We start from the raw sequence: 19819 nt of genomic DNA on the forward strand, positions 1-19819 counted from the left end.
TCACTAATTGCTTGTTTGTGTGTCTGCTGTGTGGAGGCATCAGTCTGCTGTCGAGAGCGTCATTTTGTTCTGGAGGTGTTTTTTTCTGGGCAGACTTTGGATATCACACCCTCACCACCGGAACCTATTGCCTTCTTTCTGTATTCCACCCCTCACAAGTGTCAGGTAAAGGAGTAACTCATTTAACCCTCCTGTGGGTAATGTTCTGCTCTCTTTTTTATTTTTATACTGTAAATTCCTTTCTTATTTCCTTGTTGATGTGTCTGTTTAAGCCCACAGTCTGGCCAGTCAGTGTCTTTACAGACTCAGCTGTGTCATTTTTGATATTTTCTTGATATTTTGTCATTTTTGCAAGTTTCAGTTTGTGTCACCAGTCAGAATCTGAGAGAATCTGCATTTTTGGGTTGTGTAAGGTGTGTCTTGTAAAGTGGTAAATGGTTAAAAAAAACAAAAAAAAAAACAACTTTATTTATATACACATTTATTACTGTGTGTGAGAAGTGATATGAAAGATATAAACATGACTGTATTCCCTTCACTCTTTATTATGACTTCCAGCAGTCCTCTGATGTTGAAACCATCATTTAGGCTGATGTATGCATCTGCTCTTAGCTTTAGGAAAAAGAACTTTATATGAATGGTGACTGAAAAAGAAGTGTGTTGAGTGTGTTTGCTGTCGGTGAGAGTGGCAGATTGAAGGTGTGTGTATGTGTTCATTCACTGCAGTGTCATGTTACCACCTGTGAAGAAGGACCGGATCATTACCCAGCTCCCAAAGGTTAACACACACATGCACACAAACTCAGTAACGTAATTACACCTAACTTTGTTACTACTGATGATGATGTTATTTAGATCCCCCTAAATAAATGGGCTTTGATTTTCTAAAACGTGAACATCTGTAAATATACAAAACACTGCTGTCCTTAGAAAATCTGCAAACTTCAGAAAATATGTAAAATACAGTTTGTTATAATGTCATCCTTTTGAAGTTCAAACCTTTCACTGTCCATTTTTGTACTGATTTTAATCTGAAAACATCTTAAACTGTATAGTAGACTAATGTTTTCAGCCTGTATGGATACATCACATTGAGGTTGGTCTGCAGTCTTTGTTCAGTTGTACCAGTAATAATCAAAGCATCTCTTTTGGTTAGACTTTGCTTTTGTTTTACATCACTTTTTACATTTGCCATTTTTCTCACAGTGTTTTAGTCCAAATGCTGCGCTTCACACCAAAGATGGCTTTCATCCTCAGGTGAAGGCGGTCTGTCGGGTACCGAAGGGAGGCACAGTGAGGTACGACCAGACATAGATAGATAGATAGATAGATAGATAGATAGATAGATAGATAGATAGATAACCACAATTCACCTTAATGGGGTCATATTTTGCTGAATCTACTTTTATTAGTCTTTGGTACATTTATTTGTGTATTTGGTTTGAATTTGAACCCTCCAGGCAAAAATAGAGTGGATTTCTGCAATCTGTTTTAATTCCTGCTTAATTTGTTATGTCTATAACTAGTTATGTTATGACATTTGCACATATAAGGTCAAGACTTCTGATGAAAATTTCTCCAAGTACGCCATAATTGTTTGTCAGCAGCAGCGGTTGTAGTCCATACTGAAAATATGTCCAAACTTCAAGCTGATTACCTAAAATGTTCAGTTGTTGGTTGAAGAGCAGCACAGCCGACAACCTGGAGGGGGTGGGGCATGAAGTGGCTCATTTGCATTTAAAGGGCCAGCGCTCAAAACAACCTTTCTGGTGTCATCACTCAGAAATAGGGTTGAAGATGGACCTGTGGAGTTGAATTAATGAAAAATTCAGACCCAAGCATAGCATCTACAGTTTATGTAGACCAAAGGGAAATGTTTTAAAATGCGTAATTCTATTTAAAAAAGCAAAATATCACTCCTTTAATAAGAATATCAAAAGGGTTTGATACATAAACTCTACAAGGTCAATGTCTCTTCATGTTGGTGTCAAACTGTTGATATGGACCACTGACAGTTATTGTTTTGTGTTTACAGCTTTAACATCGCCAAGGTCATTGTGGTGGGAGATGTAGCGGTGGGAAAAACATGTCTGATCAGCAGGTGAGAAGTAATCAGTCATATTTAGATCATGATGATGAGCATTAGTCATGCGTAACCCCTCAACCCCAATACAGTAGCATCATTAAAGGGACAAGATGTAAAGATGTTCTCCTGCTGTTGTTAAACCAGGAAACAATCATTACAACGAAATCAAACCCTCACTGTTCCAAATAGTTTGGTTTTATTCCATTTTATTCATTACAGTGCTTGTTTTCATTGGGGTTTGTCTCTCTGTCTGTCTGTCAGTAAGATAACTCAAAAAGTTATGGACGAATTTAGATGAAATTTTCAGAAAATGTTGATACTGGCAGAAGGAACAAATGATTAAATTTTGGTGGTGAGTGACGGGGGCGGGACGGGACGGGACTGATCTGCCTTGGTGGAGGTCTGCGCTCTCCGAGTGCTTTTCTAGTTTATTTATTACCTCCGCCAAGGAGGTTATGTTTTTGCTAGGGTTTGTTTGTCTGTCTGTCTGTTTGTTTGTCTGTCCGTTAGTGTGCAACATAACTCAAAAAGTTATGGACAGATTTTGATGAAATTTTCAGGGTTTGTTGGAAATGGGATAAGGAAGAAATGATTAAATTTTGGTGATGATCGGGGGTGGGGGGGCCCACGGGGGGGGCCACTGATCAGCCTTGGCGGAGGTCTGCGCTCTCCGAGTGCTTCTAGTTTTACACTGTAGTCACAGATTGAGAAACAAAACCTCATTCTCTTGTGTATGCAAGTGCACAGTGGAAATGACAATAAAAAATCCTTGATCCTAGAACCCTGACTGACAGCAATGCTAATCACATTTCACCAAGATGTACGTAAAAACGGGACATTTTCCGTAAAAAAAGTATGTGACTCAGATTACCTCTAAGGGTTTAACTAAGTTTGTGTGAGTTGCTTCTGGCTACATAGAGCGTAGATAATATAATTTGATGCCATTTATAACTTCAGTAGATCTTTTAATGCCATTTAAGGTGAATATTTTGACTTCTACAAGAGTTATTTCCGTACTATTTTAACATATCATGTACTTTTTAATTTTTTTGAGCTACAAAGGGTTATTCGATCAATAGTTTAGTCTTGATGACTGCTTCATGATGAGTAAGATACCTAATAGTTACAGAGTACCAGTTCTTACATGTGAGTACTGACCTTTCTCTACGATAAATCCATTAAAACTGAACACTTCATTGATCAAAAATGAGCGATTTACCTGGATTTCAGCTCCAGTTGTTTTGTCATTATGTCTAATAGATTCAGGAGGGGAAGCTAGTCATTTACAATGGAGGTATTTGTCATCTGCGTCCTCTATTCCTGTCAGGTTCTGCAAGGGTGAGTTTGATAAGAATTACAAGGCGACCATAGGGGTGGATTTTGAGATGGAGCGATTTGAGGTGCTCGGTGTTCCTTTCAGTTTACAGCTGTAAGTATTTTAATAAATCTTCCTCAGTTCATTGCCTCAATTAACTTGCTTTATTGACCATTTATTATTTTTATTTTTCAGTATTAAAACCAAATCACTCATCACAAACAATTTACACTTAGAACTTTCACCATTTTGGCTCCTGAAACGACTTATTTTCAGGGTTTTTCAGTCTCAAAAATTTAGAACATTCTAAAATTCTTTTTATTTTAAAGTTGTATTTTATTTCACTTTTGCAAAAAAAGAAATTCCTTTACATTTGGAAAATTACCTTTTTCAATACAGATGTTTCCATATCAAGGATATACCTCCACATACACATGTAACCTGACCTAATCATTCCAACAAGCATGTAAAATAAAATATAGAAATAAAAATAAAATAAAATAAATAAAAATAAAAATAAAACAACAACAACAACAAAAAAACACAAACTTTGTAGCATCGAACCAGGGTGTAAAAACAAAATCAGTTTCCTTCAGTTGGTCTCTCACCAAGGTGCATGTAAAATGTTGGGAAGTACTAATGCCTGCTGAAAAGTAGCTTACATAACCAACAATAAAATTACTTCCCCTTTACAAAATCTGATCTATGTTGTCTTACATAATGTAGCCATCCTTCCCATATACCACTGAACTTATCGACTTCCAACCTAACATATGCGGTAACTTTCTCCATTGTATAAATATTGAGCATAACATCCTCCCATTCCTGTATGTTGGGCACCAGGCTCGTTCCCCATCTCCTGGTGATTGCCTTTTCACTAGCCAGCAGTATTATTCTTGTCAATTTGTAGTTTCTTAACAAATTACAGAATCAATGTTTAGAACATTGTAAAATTCTAAAAGTTTTCCTGAATAAATGTAAGGCAGAAAATGAAGTAACATGCATCAAACGATTTTCTGTCTTTGATCTGTCTTTGGCGTGTTCAGATGTTCCATTTTTCAAGATGCCCTGTATTATCACATATCTTTGCAGTAAATGTCATAACAGTCGGAGCTAAGATGCTATGGTTGTGTCTGTTTTAGTTGGGATACAGCAGGTCAGGAGCGGTTCAAGTGCATTGCTTCAACTTACTACAGAGGAGCACAAGGTGAATATATTCATGAGCCTTTGACTCAGTTAGAATAATCCACCAATTATCCATTATCCACACATCCATTAACATGTTCATGCTTTTTGTCTGGGTGTGTGTCTGCAGCCATCATAGTAGTGTTTGATTTAAGCAGTGTTGGCTCTTTAGCACATGCCAGGTAAGAAATATTGCTTTATTACCTAACAATGGAGTCATTAAAGGTGCCATTAAAGTGCCATTAGAGGTCTGCTAATGATTCTGTGTGTATGTGTGTGTGTAGGCAGTGGCTGGAGGACGCTATGAAGGAAAACGATCCATCCAGTGTTTTACTGTTTCTTGTCGGTACCAAGAAGGACCTCAGTGTAGGTGGTCAAATCATGCTTTCATTTTTCCATTTTATACTTTATCATTTACAGATTATGCTTAACCCTTAAAAACCTAAACAGCCGTCGGAAACCTAAAGCATCTACTGATCTACTTTATTTAATAACTTTTGAACTACTAATTCTATCTATACATGATAATAATTCAGGTAAAATAATGTTTCCCAGCTTTTCAGCAGCATCAGATGTGTCTTATTTGGATGTTCAGAGGCTCCATAGTGAATGCTGATACACCGTCATTATCTGTAACATTGATTCACCAGTAAGACCATGTAATCTGACAAGTAATAGTGGTCGGAGATGCTTGTTTTTATGTTCGGTCAGTGATATATTTGATTGAAAATGTCAGTTTTTCACTGTTGTGACATAAAAACCTTTGATGTTACTCTGAGCCTTTATGAACATCTATATGATCACTAAATTAAATGTAAGAAAACACCTGATTTTCACTGAAAAATTCAAAATGCAGAAGATAATATTATATAAATTGTGATGAGTCATTTAAGAATGGTTAGATGTAGATTTAAAGTCATTTGAAATCTTCACAAAAAGAATTATAGGTCTTAAAGGGTTCATTTCAGATTGTAAATTAAGCTTCATCAACACTTGGAATAAATAGTAGAACAAGTTTATGAAAACTAGACCAACATGATCCAGCTTGTGGCCTTCATCAGGGTTGTTATAAAATAGATAAAATACATAACAGTGAGGGTTAAAACATGACAAAAATAGATATCCACATATTATTTGGCTGGTGTGATAACTGCAAATAAGGGTGGCCTTTATATTATATTAATATTATATATATAAGCGATTAGAGCTGCACAATGTGTCGTTTTAGCATTGTCATCGCAATGTACATGTGCGCAATAGTCACATTGCAGGTCCTGCAATGTAGGAGGCAAATGAACTCAACGTATTCTCATCTAATTTCAACCTGGGTACCTGACACACACCACACGCAGCGATCCACCAATCACAATCGTTCTTAATCAATTTGCCGAAGCAGAGCACACCCCTGCACATGGAGTGAGTCACTGGTAACAACATTGAAAAATGAGCAACAAACAAGAAAAAATCACTGAAAACGAAGACTTGGTGCCAAAAAGAAAAGCAACGTCAGTTATCTGGAATTATTTCAGCTACAAGAAGGATGATACTAACACATGTGTTCTGTGTCGACAGTGTCTTGCACATGTTGCCACAATGAGAGGAAACACAACTAATTTGTTTGATCATTTACATCGCTGCCACACAGCTATTATATCCTCCTGAGTATTTTTTCATATCGCAATATGTTTATGTTTATGCATTTGGCAGACGCTTTTTTACAAAGAGACTTACAGGGGAAAATATATATCGCAGGGTTAAAAAAATCACAATGTCAGTTTTTTCCAATATCACGCAGCCCTATAAGCAATGCTGGAGTTCATGACCTGATAGTTTGCTCTAATTTTTTTTCTTCTTTGTGCATCTTTGAAGAAGACCCCAGAACCTTCTACTTCATTTTTACAGTAGTTCATCAAATTAAACACTTCTTAAACAGGGTGACACTGTGGTGCAGTGGTTAGTACTGTAAAGGGCCTGTAGGCATGTGACAGTAGTTGTTCATCTCTATATAGTGTCTCCTGCTTTTATCCAACGTCTGCTGTCATAGACTTCAGCCCCCCTGTGAACCTACAATCTGTTGGTGTTTTAAATCTCATTTTACCAAAAACAGTGGCAAATATTTAGCTTTGATAGTATTTGAAGTTATTTTATAAATTTGTACAATTGGATTTGTGCTCATTTAAAGACACTGCGTTGAAGTATTTAAACCAGTTCTACTAGTCCAGTGGTTCCCAACCTTTTTTGGCTTGTGACCACATTTTAACATCACAAATTTCTGGCAACTCCAGACATTCAAAACAGAGACATTTTTTTTTGGATAAAATTAATTTGTTTTTGATCATGTAATAGTTTGCTATGCTGTGTTACAAATAAACTTTAATTTTAGACGACATTTAGTCTATATAATGTATATTATTTTGGACGGAGGCAGAAAAGCCAGGTGTAGATTACTGCACAAAGTGAGAATTTGATTTTCCTTGGTCAGGATATGTACAGTCAGTCCAGCTTGTATTTACAAGGCTGACAATTAATACTGAACAAACAAGAACTCAAACTATGAATTATGAAAGAGCTGCAGCATCTGAAACTGACTACAATGAACATTTTAAAGATAAACAGTACCACAGTGCTTCAGTTTCAGCTTCACAGTTTGTCATGTCTTTTATGTAGCATGATTGTCTCTCTCAACTCACCATATATTTTTTATTAGTACATTTTTATTTTTATTTTATTACTAGAAATCTCAGGTGACCCCATTTGAATTCCAGGCGACCCCACGTGGGGTCCCGACCCCAAGGTTGAAAAACATTGTACTAGTATATGTATAATTATTTCTATCCGTGGCACAAAAGGGTGGATAAATGACTAAAAAACACAAAAAGAACAAACATGAAGTAATGTTATATCGGCCCAGAATTTCACAATAGATACTCCACTAATAATTTCTGATAATTCTGTGGATTTTGTCTTTGCTCTTACCCTCTTCACATTATTAAAATAATAATAATGATATTGTATATAAACTGGAACATACTGTAGATTTTTTATGCTTATCAATTTTTTATTTTAATTATTGAATAGTGGTCTACAACCCTCTTGAAGACGAAGCCGTTTGGAAAATGAATGAACTGTATGAGTAGAAAACAACATAAAACATAGATTCAAGTCAGACTTTTGCACAGGTGACCTCTTCATGAAGTGTTCAATTGAAATTGTCTCTCACATTGACCACAAGGTATTTGAGTAACATAAATACAGTTGTCTGCTTTTCCACTTCCTCACAGTGAAGGGTGACTTAAACCTTGTTCTTGTCTCGTTGGTTTCATCACGTTGTCTTCTCACCTTTCACTCTAAACCTCTCTCCCTCAGTCTCCGGAACAGTTGGCTCAGATCGAAAGAGAGGCCATCAGACTCTCTGAGGAAATCAAAGCGGAGTACTGGGCCGTGTCAGCAAAGTCAGGTGGGAGTCAAACGCACTTTTACGTGAATTTGTCCCCATCATTCTGTCAAAGCTGGACTCTAACTTCCTTATCAACCTCTTAAGCCTTTAACCCCTGAGGCACTGTTTTTTGACATCTGGTTGAACTCCAAACAGCACTGTCAAAACTCGGGAAACACAGTAAAAAAAAAAAAAAAAAGAAAGAAAATCACGACAGCAAGGCAAGGCAAGTTTATTTATATAGCACATTTCAGCAACAGGGCAATTCCAGGTGCTTCACACAGGACACTGAAGTACAACAACAAGGGAAAAAGAAACACAATTAAAACATTATAAAAGAAACATGTAAAAGGAGATTAAAAACAGCAAGTAAAGAAAACAACACATAAAACCCAAAAATATAAAAACACACACATTAAAGTAAGAGTGGCAGTGCAGAGTTTCGAAAGAGAATTTAAAATTTAAAAAGTAAAAAGCCCTACAGTACTGTATCTTGGTTACTTCCCAGATGAACTGGATTCAGACGATGTTTACCTCTGAAAGATTTTGTTGACATCAGCTAAAAAAGCCATAACAAAATGTTGGCAGCAGAAAGAAACACCCACAATGGAAATTTTCATTCCAATTGTAGAAAACATTAGACTTATGGAACGCATGACTTTCACCCTGCTGCTCCAGGAGGAGCTGGGTAAAAGACGCTGGAGAAAATGGACAATGTTTACAAACTGTGACAGTACTAATTAAAAAAAAAAAAGGCTTAAGTTGTATGTATGCTTATGTTATAATTGTTATCCCCAGACCTCATTTTCTTTTTTCTTGTTCTGTAAAATTAAAATGCTTATAAATAAAAAGGGTCAAAAAAAAAAAGAAAGTAAAAAGTCTTTTAGTCAAAGGCAGCAGTGAACAGGTGAGTCTTTAACCTTGACTTAAAAGAACTCAGACTCTCAGCAGACCTGATATTTTCTGGTAGTTTGTTCCAGATATACGGAGCATACAACAAACAAACAAACAACAGTAAAAACAAAAAAACAAGGAAACGGTATTAAAAAAAAAAAAGCCCAAACCATTAGTCTCACTCACTGCTCTGTGTTTTACACCCCATTTCAAAGGTAGTTTGGGCGCACTGAGCATGCTCAGATGTTTATGGAAAGAACAAAGTCTATTTTATCAGCACATTTTGAAAATCTTCTTATTGAGCAAATGACTGAATTTATATGAATCTTTAAAATAAATCACACATTCAGAACAAGCACCACAGACACATCAGAGGTTAGAGGGTTAAAGGTGTTTTTTTTTTTTTTGATTTGTGTCATGTTTTTGTCCCATTTTCTGCTGCTTTTATATCTTTGGTTCTTTCAGGAGACGGCATCAGGGATTTCTTCTTCCGTGTGGCCTCTTTGACTTTTGAGGCCAATGTTCTGTCTGAACTCGAGAAAAGTGGGTCAAGGAACGTTGGCGACATTATCAGTGAGTCTGCAAAAATAATGACATTGAAATTCTTTTTTCCAGCTGCATGAATACAGAATTACAATTTAATAAATAAAGGTTCAACTCTGATATACCATGAATGAGTGGATACATAATCCATTTATTATGGGATAAAAAGGACAGAACAAGCACAGGTTATAAAATGGTTTCAGTTAAAATTTAGGTGCAGAATTCATTAAAATACCCCATAGTAACCAGGTCTGATAGTTTCAGGACCTTCAGATTTTTCCAGGGACTAGTGCCAGCATATATATGGGTGCTTCTGTGAAACCGGCCCCTAAAAGCAGGACAGAGGGGTGAAGCATTTAAAAAAAAGATGTAGACTAATGCTATGAAGCAAGTTTGGAAGCACTTTAGGTCTATTTTAAAAATAAACATTTATTGAGATAAAAGAGAAACAATTTTTCAGATAAAACACATTTTTATATTATTTGATATGATTTTTATACACAAATCCACATGTAACACAGTAAAAAGGACACAAAAATTACACGCTATTTTTTTCGAATATCTTTTCATTCTCTCATAGGTACATTTTGGGAATCAAAGACAATATGCAAGGCAGAGTGTTTCACAAAAATGACCGCTGTTGCAAAGTCACTCCACATGTGATGCGAGTGGACACGATGGGTTACACACGAAACCTGGAATGAGACTGCTGATTTATGAAAAACCCATCTGTCTGGATGAATGTCTGGATTAGAAAAAAAACTAGGATTGTCAAATTTAACACAGTGTCTTTATTGATAGTGGTATATTAGACCATTTCAAGCCATGTTTTCCAGATCAAATGCACTGACACCTAGGTAGCTTTTCATGGCCAAATTTTGGTCCTATTTTTGGCCCCAGTATTTGATTAAAATTCATTAATTTTGGGATGGCTCAGAGCAAGAGTGTAATTTTTTTTGCATTTATCTGAGGTCATCATTAGGTACATCCTGGGGGGAAATATGTCTAGATTTTAAAGTGCCAGATACCAAAATGAACCCAGTTCCATGGAAAGAATCATATACACATTCCTCTTTTTATTCCTGTTAACACACATCACTAATCACCTTTGACCAGGTACAGTAATTACATAGTGAGTCCCAGTTACACTTTATCCATCAAGAATAAATCACATTGTCAAAATCATTTCATGAGAAGAGGTAAAAATATTTTATTCCAACTTTATGGATAATAGTGTATAAAAGCCAACTAATACACATTGTGTACATACAGCGATGACTAGTCAGGGGATAGTGTTGTATGAGATCATAGTATAATTACACAGTATTCTCATCATGATTTCTAAATCTATCTATCTATCTATCTATCTATCTATCTATCTATCTATCTATCTATCTATCTATCTATCTATCTATCTATCTATCTATCTATCTATCTATCTATCTATCTATCTATCTATCTATCTATCTATCTATCTATCTATCTATCTATCAATCTATCTATCTATCTATCTATATCTATATTCCCAGTTGGCTAAATGTAAAAAAAAAAAACAGTCTGAAATCATGTTTCCAGTTTCATTGCCTTTAACCCTTTCATGCACAGTGGTCACTCCAGTGGACAGTTATTCTACAGCTGTTCTCTTGTATATTCATGGATTTTGTTGTTTTACTTGCATATCAACCAACACAGTGGATACTTATGCACCATCCCATAACACACTGCAATTCATACCGTTACTGTAACATTCTTGTTCTTGATAAACCTGATCCGCAGAAACATATGTGAGTGTAAATCAATTGTTAGTTGTTATTAGACTGTAATTAACAGTTTGTTTTTTTTTTAAGTTGTTGTGTTTTGTTGTTTTTTGCATATTATTTGAGTGAGTAATAACTGTTATTATAGTATGTTAAAATGTGAGAAAACATCAGATTAGCAACATTAAAAAAAACATTTCTTTCATAGTTTTCACACAGTATGACAGTAAATACATGTTTCTTTGCTTCAAAAATTAAACGCATGGTGTCCAGCTGAGTGGACATTTTTGTAACTCCATGAAAAATAGGTTCATAAAAAAAAAAAAAAAAAATTCAATCACATTGTTTTTTTTTTCATGCTTAAAGAGGAATAAAAACACTCAGGAAAAAAATCTTGATTAAGGTTCTCATAATTCGTGCATGAAAGGGTTAAAATAGGAAAAACAGGATTTATTCCTTAAAAAGTGTCATTGTGGATATAAATTTGATAATGTGTCATTTTAAGGGGTGTACAAAAGTCCTAGACCACTTCAGGTTTGTTGGTTGTGTCAGGTTTAAATGACCATACATATTTATTTCTCTACCTCTTTTTTACTACAGGTTAATACAGGAAATATGTGCTTAGTATTAAAACACAACTAAAAGGCTTATACAGGCTGAAGTCAGTATTTAATGTTACCTCCCAGGAGTAAAAGTCTCCCAAAAAATAAGACACTACTGACATGGGGGTCATAGTAAATACTTGACACTTTGGTCTGTTTTTTTTTTTTTTTTTCCTGAAACTTCTGAAAATTCTGGCTGTGAAGTGGGCATTAAATTCTGTTGGGTCATCTTAAAAAGATCTTAAAAAGTCTTAACTTGTAGAAACCTGTAGGAACCCTGCGTGCCGTAAGTGTACTACTGAGTATTATATCACTCAGTGCCAGGTGTTTCAGTAGTTTGTGTGAACAGGATATATTTACATTTTATATTTACTGGAGCTTCTGTTTGTCTCCTGACAGGAATCACAGACAGCACAGAGACTGATCACAAACCAACCAAGAGGAAATCCACCTGCTGCTGATGACAGATGACGGACGATCGCCCGGACACACGATACCACCCACACAGGATAACGCAACTGAAACATAGACTCATTGTGCTCAGTGTGGACGCGGACAGATCCCATCAACATGGATGTGCTGTTGCATTTCAGCTGCAGTTTTCCTGAGAAGGAATTTGTAATGTTTTTAGGTTTGACATCATTAAATTTATGTTTAGGCTGAAAAACAACAAGTCAGTCAGCAGCTTGACTGTGTCCGCTTAGGAATGTGTGCACCGCCGCCCAGAGCTGCAACAAACAAAGCATTGTGATACGCCAGCTTACATAAAAATGAGCCAAAACAGAAAGATCTCATTTTTGTTTTTGGTTTTTTTTTTTTTTTTGCAGACCACCATCAAAAGCTTTCACAAACATGTCTGAACCAACATTTTTCTCACGTTACGGCTGAAATTGTCTGCACCAGACCTAATGCGCCTTCTTTGGTTTCCTGACTCGTCTCCTGTCATGTGTCTCTCTGCTGCTAATGTGATGCGTACGCTGGCTCCCATGACCACGGTTATACCCACAATGCATCTGTCTGCACTGACACAAGCGTTCTCATGATCTTGAAAATGGAGGGATTGTTTGCAGAGAGTTACATCTGTGGCCAACTGATTTCATCACTCACTAAAGAAACAGACTGTTTCTAACTGCTTGTTAAGATGTCCGTATATGCAGTATATACATGTTTACACTCTCATGTCTCCTATTTAACATTTATCTCGGTCACAGGCCATGGGATACTAATATGTTTGACCACCTTGTTGCCTCAAAACAAAGTTTTTTTCTTTAAATGTGCAAATTGGAGCAGAATTCTTCACATTCTCTTCACAACTCTTCATATTTCAACTAGGATGAGAAATTAAAACACATACAGGGCTTTTCAGAAGCTTTCTAACAGGCTGATTTTTTATGTTTACAAAACCCAAACCAAATGAAAGTGGTAAACATGCCATGCTGATGGTTCTTGACACCCATTCTAAAGACTGGGTCAGGAGCCACATGTCGCCAAAAAATGTTCATTACAACCGTTTCATAAACTTTAAACAACATCAATGTCAATCTCAGCTCAATGTTCATATTTTAGTGATAGTTGCATTTAGAATCTAGTATAAAAGACTATCATATGTTCTATTTTAGAGCAAGGAAAGAAAAAAAAAGGACCTCTTTGACCTCAGTAATGCATACAGCAGACTGTGGAAGATGTGATTTACCTGGTTTGGGCGTTTAAGAAACTGTCATGAGGTCATGTGGAAATTAAGATAATAATAGTCAAGTTCAGTTATTTATTTGTAGAAGAGGCTTGTTGTGAACTGGGTCATGATGGCTCATCAGTTTTAAAAAGTAGGTCCCCACAAAGAAATAGTGCTGGCAAGTGCTGTCATTGATGGTAGTCCAAAATTTAGAACTGAGATCCTTTAACAAGTATTTAACCTTTTTTTTTAACATCGCTCAACATTTATTTCACCAACCTTTTTTCCTGCTAGTGCCTCGTTGAATTAAATGTAAAAATATACCTGTGTGTTCTTATAATAGCAGTGACAATGCACTTTTTCATTACGTAGCCTCATGACCCTGGTTACCAGCGCAGCACCTTTACTTCCACAAAACCCTGATGTACATCATGTATGTCACATAATCAAATAATCACATGAACTCAGTGTCATATGAATACTTTTATTAAAGGGGTCACAGGTAGAAAAGGTCATCAGCAGTACTAGAGAAGACATCACCGTCACTATCATCATCATGTCTCCACTACTGCCGACAACCAATCACAGCCTTGCTGAGAAAGAAGAAATATCTTAATCTGTCAAGAGACATAAAACCAAAACACATTATTTTTTCAAACAATATGCATATTTATGGAACCATGATGCTTTGCACACTGCTAAATAAAGCACACCATTGAATACCAGCGCTGCTTGTTTGTACTGTCGTACAAACAATCACAAAGAGCTTCGACAATATATTCTGAAAGAACTGCGTGCAGTAAAGGATAGTACAGAGTTAGAAATATAAACACAGTGGAGTCAGTTTATAGCATCTTCTCATTATAGTGTTAATGTCCTCATCCACTGAAATGTCCTAATTTTAGTGAAAATAAAATCCTGATATGAAACAGACTTTTGGTTTTTACTCAAACCCGCATGTTTTAAAACTGGGGAAAGTGATACTGACTTGGGCTTAAATGCAGCAGCTACGTCACTTTACGTGACGGTGGCAACAAAACCCGATGTTGAAAGTAAAATACTCAAACTACAGGCATCAGTGACGCTAGAGTTTTGAGTAAACTTCAGCAAACCATCATTTATGTCTATGTACTATTTCCACTTAGAAAACCTGCCATTTAGATATTGTTCCTAAAATTTCATGTTAATGCAAAGCCTTGCAAAAACGCATACAAGGTTGCCTCTAGTGTGACACATCAGTGGTGTCAACACAATACTCTCATATAGAATGAAGTTACATCAGAGACTATCTACAGGAGCCAAAATAAAAAGCAGATCATATTACAGCATGTTGGAAATACAACTAGCAGTGGCTCACATATGATGGAGGAACTCAAGCTGGCATGATAGTTTCTCCTTGAATTATTTTTTTAAATCAGTGTCCTCCCTCACGCTCTACATGTGTCTGTGTCCACTCAAAGGTGTGTGTGTGTGTGTGTGTGTTTACTTTAACAGATGTGACGAGTGGAGGCTTAAAGTTCAAACAGAAAAAAAACAGTCTTTATTCATTGACGCTTCACTCCATACAAAAAAAAAGGATTCAACTTCCCGATTCGATTGGCAAAGCACTATGTTGGCAATGGCTTGCAAAAAAATCCACTAAACGGTAAAAGACGACAGGTGGGTTGTAACTGTGCCCCTCTGCCAAAACCATTCAAGCATCCAACTAAAACCAATTGTAAAAATAAAAAGATAATAGGACAGCAAAGTCTGTTTAGGTCCATATCCTTTATGTAACTGCTGTCAGCAATTTCAAGTGTTTTTGTCATTGTACTGACTTACTGTGTGACATATACAGTGTTATTCTGACTATACAAAATACTATGCAGCCAGGGGAATCGGCTGGAGGTGAGAACTGATGACAGGGGAGACAGGAGAACAAGAGGGAGGAGGAGATGAGTCATGATACTGATGAAACTGGGAAACTGATGAAAGGTGGAATTTACTTTAAGAACGGAGTCTGCTGGATGGCAGGAGCTCCAACTGCATGAAAGGGCTGATGGGATGTGGGAGAGACACCAGGACCCATCAGCTCTTTCATCCACCACAGGGAGAGGGTTTGAGTGGGTTATCCAGATGAAGAAGCAGTAAAAGATGATGACTGGATGGTGAGTGGGGTGGGGGGTGAGGCGACGCCCCCCTCTGTGTCCTATCGGTCCATTTCGTCCAAGAGGGGTGTGGCGTCTCCGGCGATAGACATGGGCGTGCTCTCAATCATGGGGCTGGGTGATGGTCGTGGGGTCATCCTTTGTGCCTTCTTCCGGCCCTCGGCTTCTTTCTCCTTCAGCCACTGCTCCGCCATCTTGCCCCAGTCGACTGCAGAAGAGGAGCTGCTGCTGGACCTGCAGGGAGGAGCAACACTCTTAGTCCAAAGACAGTGACGAGGTGTGTCGAAGGCCTCTCCACTTTGTATGAGTGCAGGTTTAGCACCCTCTACTGGTAGAAAACTAGTCTGCTAAACTACAATAAACATTCTCAAGTGTTACTAAAATGAGACATGAAAAGCTATTATTAAGATGCCAAATCTCATTATTTTGGTACTGAACTTTAAACTGTTAAGTTATACAGGTTTCTACACACATGTACTTAAAGTGTAAAGAGCATAAAGTGGTTTAAAATACTGAACGCTAAACATTCAAGGATTTAAACATTACAAAAGTTAAACAGTCCAGTGTGATGAAGTTTGCAACTGGCTAAACAGAGGCAATAAAATAAAATAAAATGAAATAAAATAAAACAGCACCAAAACAGCTGTTATCCTGAAATATTTCATCTTTTTCTTCAAGAAGGAGGTGAAAAGTATTAAAGGATGTAAAATTACTACAACTACATATGTTGATGCTGCAGAGACATCTTGTGCAACTCTGAACATATGTTATGATGATGTGATCTCTTTCTGTTTATGCACTTTCACAGTCTGGTACTTAAACAGTTTTACATCAAATTATGACTTTCTTGACCTTTAGAATTGTCATTTAAACTGGAACACTGCATATGTGTAAATGATAGTACAAGTGAAAAAGGGTTAAAAATATAACTTGAACCACATTTATGTAAAGATGTCGATATCCTCCAACCAAAACACTCTCTAAGCCATTCTTAAGAGGGGCAAAAATCAATTGGAACTATTTTTCTGTAATAATTGATGTTATACATAACACTGTAAGTAATTTACAGTCACATTATTCAAATAAACGTGAGATTAGAAGACAGACAAATCTGACTGAACCATAGTTTTCCTTCATCCATACATACTTTGGCTGCTGCTGTGGCGTCCGTCCTCTGGAAGAGGTGGAAGATGACGGTGTACCAGAGGAGTGACCATGGTGACTACTGTGATGGCCGTGATGACTGTGGTGTGACACGTGGCCTCCGTGCGGGTGGCTGTGTGCGTGAGAATGTGAGGACTGTGGCGTGGATCCAGGGTACTGTGGTGTGCCCAGAGCCTGCTGGCTGGGTGTGGTGTACGAGTAACTGGGTGTCATCATGGGGGTCGCCATGGGCTGCTGAGGTGTTGCAAATACCTGCACAGAAAGAAGTCCTGGTGATCAATTTAGTACATTTAATTCTTAGAGTAAACTGTCAGTACAGCATGTCAAGATTTATCACTCCTCTTTGCACTAACTAGAGATGTTACAAACCCATCTTGTTTCTCCTTCTGCTTGACCTCATTAATAAACCTCACTCACATGATAAGCAGAGGAGCTCCCCCCTCCTCCTCCTGTGCTGCCGCCATAGCCGTACTGGCTGGATCCCCACTGTGCGGGGGTGGTGTTGGGGTTCTGGCCCTGGCCTGTGACTGCGGCGATGGCACTGAACATCTGAGAGGTCATGTTGCGTGGGAGGGCGTTGACAGCTCGTGTTAAATCTAGATAGATAAGAGGGCATTAGGAAACAGTCGGTGCAACCTGACTCAGCTGGTAATGAAAACACAGATTTGTGTTTGCTGAATGAAGTGGGACTAACCTGCGATGTTGATGTTAGCTGGGGTGGCGTTCAGAGAAGCAGGTGTCCTTGTTCGACTGCTGTTGCTGGGTGTGATGCCTACATCACACAAAAACAGATTATCTTAAACCTACAATGCATTTGTTCCATTGAAAGGCACCAAATTCAGAAGGCCGTCTGCTTTCTTACCTGGCACAGGCTCTTGATAATGGTCCTTAAACCAACGGAAAAGCCCATTTACTGTAGGGAAGATCTGTGAACGGTAGCGGAAGCCATCTGGGGTGATGGTTACAAACTCAACCCTATTTAAAAGAAATGTGGAGACAAATTATACGGATGTATTTTTAAAAAATTAAACATCAAGATATCATGGAAGCATTTTGGTAGTGGACTTCTGAGTGTATCAACTTATGGTATGATGAAACACTTATTTCTATTAACCCTCTTAAGACTGCCATCATAACAGGCCGCCTACGTGTCTTCATGTTTTCTTTGCAATGAAAGTGTTAGAAAATGTTTTTTTGGCCAGAATTTAATTTTCAATATCTGGCCAATAATTATCATTATTATGAATAACAAATGCTTAAAAGAGTGTGTTTTAGTAGAAAAAGAAAAAAAACAGACTTGAAGGTTTTTTGCATATTTATTATCAGAAACAACTGTAAATGTCCATAACAAAACTTTTGAGATTGCAGAAATAAACTTTCAACAATTTTACATCTGCTCAAACATGCTTTTTGGTCTTGAACATATAATGGCTTCATATTTTTTGTTATTTTCAGGCATTTTTTAGCCTGTGCAGAAGTCTCTGAAACAGATTCTTTCTACTTGTAAATGGAGCCCCACATTGCTGGTGTAAAGTGTTATATAGTGCTGGAAATCTCAGGGTCTCAACTTTCCGATGCCATTTGAATTTTGTGGATAGTGCAAATGGTTCTGGAGTTACAGTAATTTGTTGTTGTAAAGTGCAAAATCCACCACCGGAGAGACTGCCGTTGTTAAAGGGTTAAAGACATAATATTTTTTTATGCAAATCAATCAAACACTCATGCTCACCTTGGTTTTCCTCGTGGCTGGTAGCCCAAGATGAACTTTCCAGGCAGCTCTTTACATGCCGAAACAAAATAAGGAATAAAAGTAGGCTTCTCTCTCTTCGCCCTGATCAGTAACTCCTCCATTTTCTATGAATGAGATAAAAAGAAAAAAAAAAGTAAGAAGTGGAACACAAAACAAAACAGCAAATAGCTGTCTGACAGTCCGTGTAAAATTCTACAAACTGCAGAGCATTCCTTACCTCTTTGTTTCCTCCACTGCACTCTTGGAAGTACTTATGTCCCAGGAGATCCCGGGCGAATGATGCCATGGGCTGAATGTAACGAGCAGTAATTTCATCCAGATCTTCAAACTCCTACCAAGAAACAAACACACTCTTAAAGAATATCTGGGCGCTGTAGTAATGCTGATGTTAAATGTTTCTGAAGTGTCACATGGTCAAGTATGAAATAAAAACATGAGTACATCTTACTTCATTATTAATCCACAGTGTGTGTCCTAAGCTAAAAGCGTTCTCTTTTCCTTCTTCTCTCACATCCACATGCTGGTAGATGCCGTCAGCCACCTACAAAACATCACAGGATTAGACTGGAAAACCCAGTAAAATGAACTGCTTCCATCAAACTTCACCAGCTTCATACTTTTAGATTTAGGTTTGTTTACAGCTTGTGTATCCATTTGTGTTTGGCGTCTGTAAAACTACTCTCATGTTATGCTAACGCTTTCTCCATCCATCCATTCAACTGTGTTTTCCTTAATTTCACCCTTTATCACCCTCTTTGAGCTCTTCCTTACTTTCCAAGTGACGGTGAGGTGGTTCTCTCCTTTACTGCTCGGTCTGATGATCAAATCTCCCTGGTCCAAAGTCTCCATCATCCTCTCTGCCTGGTTGAAGCTGATATTGTGGAAGTTGGGGTGGGCAATCACACGCTTTATATACGCTGAACAGAGAGAGAGAAAGAAAGTAAAGAAGGCTTCAGTGTAAATTATAAATCCTTGGCTAAACAAAAGCAACAGTTTGTCATTTACGGGGGAAAAGTTGGACTATTTTAACATCCACTTTTCTGCCATTAATCTCTTTTTGTACTAACGTGTCCTTTGCTGTTTCTTCTTGAGCTCCTCCTCCTGTTTTTGGTCCTCTGACTCTGTGTCGAAGTCGTAGTAGCTGTCTTTAGGAAGCTTCCATTCATTGGCCTTATCCATTAAATCCGAAGTGCGGCATGTGAGGTCGACGCTGAATTTTTCAATGTCAATTTTCATAATGCGACAGTGAACTGTCATGCCAACCTGCA

The 19819-nt window shown here is 37.5% G+C and overlaps 2 protein-coding genes across 4 annotated transcripts in view; one reads left to right on the plus strand and one right to left on the minus strand.

The window, feature by feature from the left end:
• LOC115432742 (ras-related protein Rab-34-like) lies at positions 1 to 15057 on the plus strand. The gene is made up of 11 exons (XM_030153697.1): positions 1 to 165; positions 727 to 778; positions 1207 to 1298; positions 2036 to 2101; positions 3414 to 3515; positions 4544 to 4608; positions 4717 to 4768; positions 4871 to 4952; positions 7953 to 8043; positions 9382 to 9489; positions 12218 to 15057. The coding sequence occupies exons 2-11, from the start codon at positions 731 to 733 to the stop codon at positions 12277 to 12279; spliced, it is 768 nt and encodes a 255-aa protein (XP_030009557.1). The 5' UTR covers positions 1 to 165; positions 727 to 730; the 3' UTR covers positions 12280 to 15057.
• supt6h (SPT6 homolog, histone chaperone and transcription elongation factor) overlaps positions 14437 to 19819 on the minus strand; it is a 15993-nt gene continuing 10610 nt past the window's right edge. For 2 of the 3 annotated variants that reach the window (XM_030153695.1, XM_030153696.1), the window contains exons 28-37: positions 19619 to 19814; positions 19323 to 19468; positions 19000 to 19092; positions 18769 to 18882; positions 18531 to 18655; positions 17664 to 17776; positions 17496 to 17573; positions 17219 to 17397; positions 16785 to 17053; positions 15679 to 15871 (exon numbers count right to left, since the gene is read on the minus strand). In XM_030153695.1, coding sequence (XP_030009555.1) covers positions 15679 to 15871; positions 16785 to 17053; positions 17219 to 17397; positions 17496 to 17573; positions 17664 to 17776; positions 18531 to 18655; positions 18769 to 18882; positions 19000 to 19092; positions 19323 to 19468; positions 19619 to 19814 — 1506 coding nt within the window. Of the gene's footprint in view, positions 15872 to 16784; positions 17054 to 17218; positions 17398 to 17495; positions 17574 to 17663; positions 17777 to 18530; positions 18656 to 18768; positions 18883 to 18999; positions 19093 to 19322; positions 19469 to 19618; positions 19815 to 19819 lie in introns of all 3 variants that reach the window. The other variant, XM_030153694.1, reaches the window with a different exon arrangement.

This window comes from Sphaeramia orbicularis, chromosome 14 (assembly GCF_902148855.1).
Source record: "Sphaeramia orbicularis chromosome 14, fSphaOr1.1, whole genome shotgun sequence".
Lineage (NCBI taxonomy): Eukaryota > Metazoa > Chordata > Actinopteri > Kurtiformes > Apogonidae > Sphaeramia > Sphaeramia orbicularis.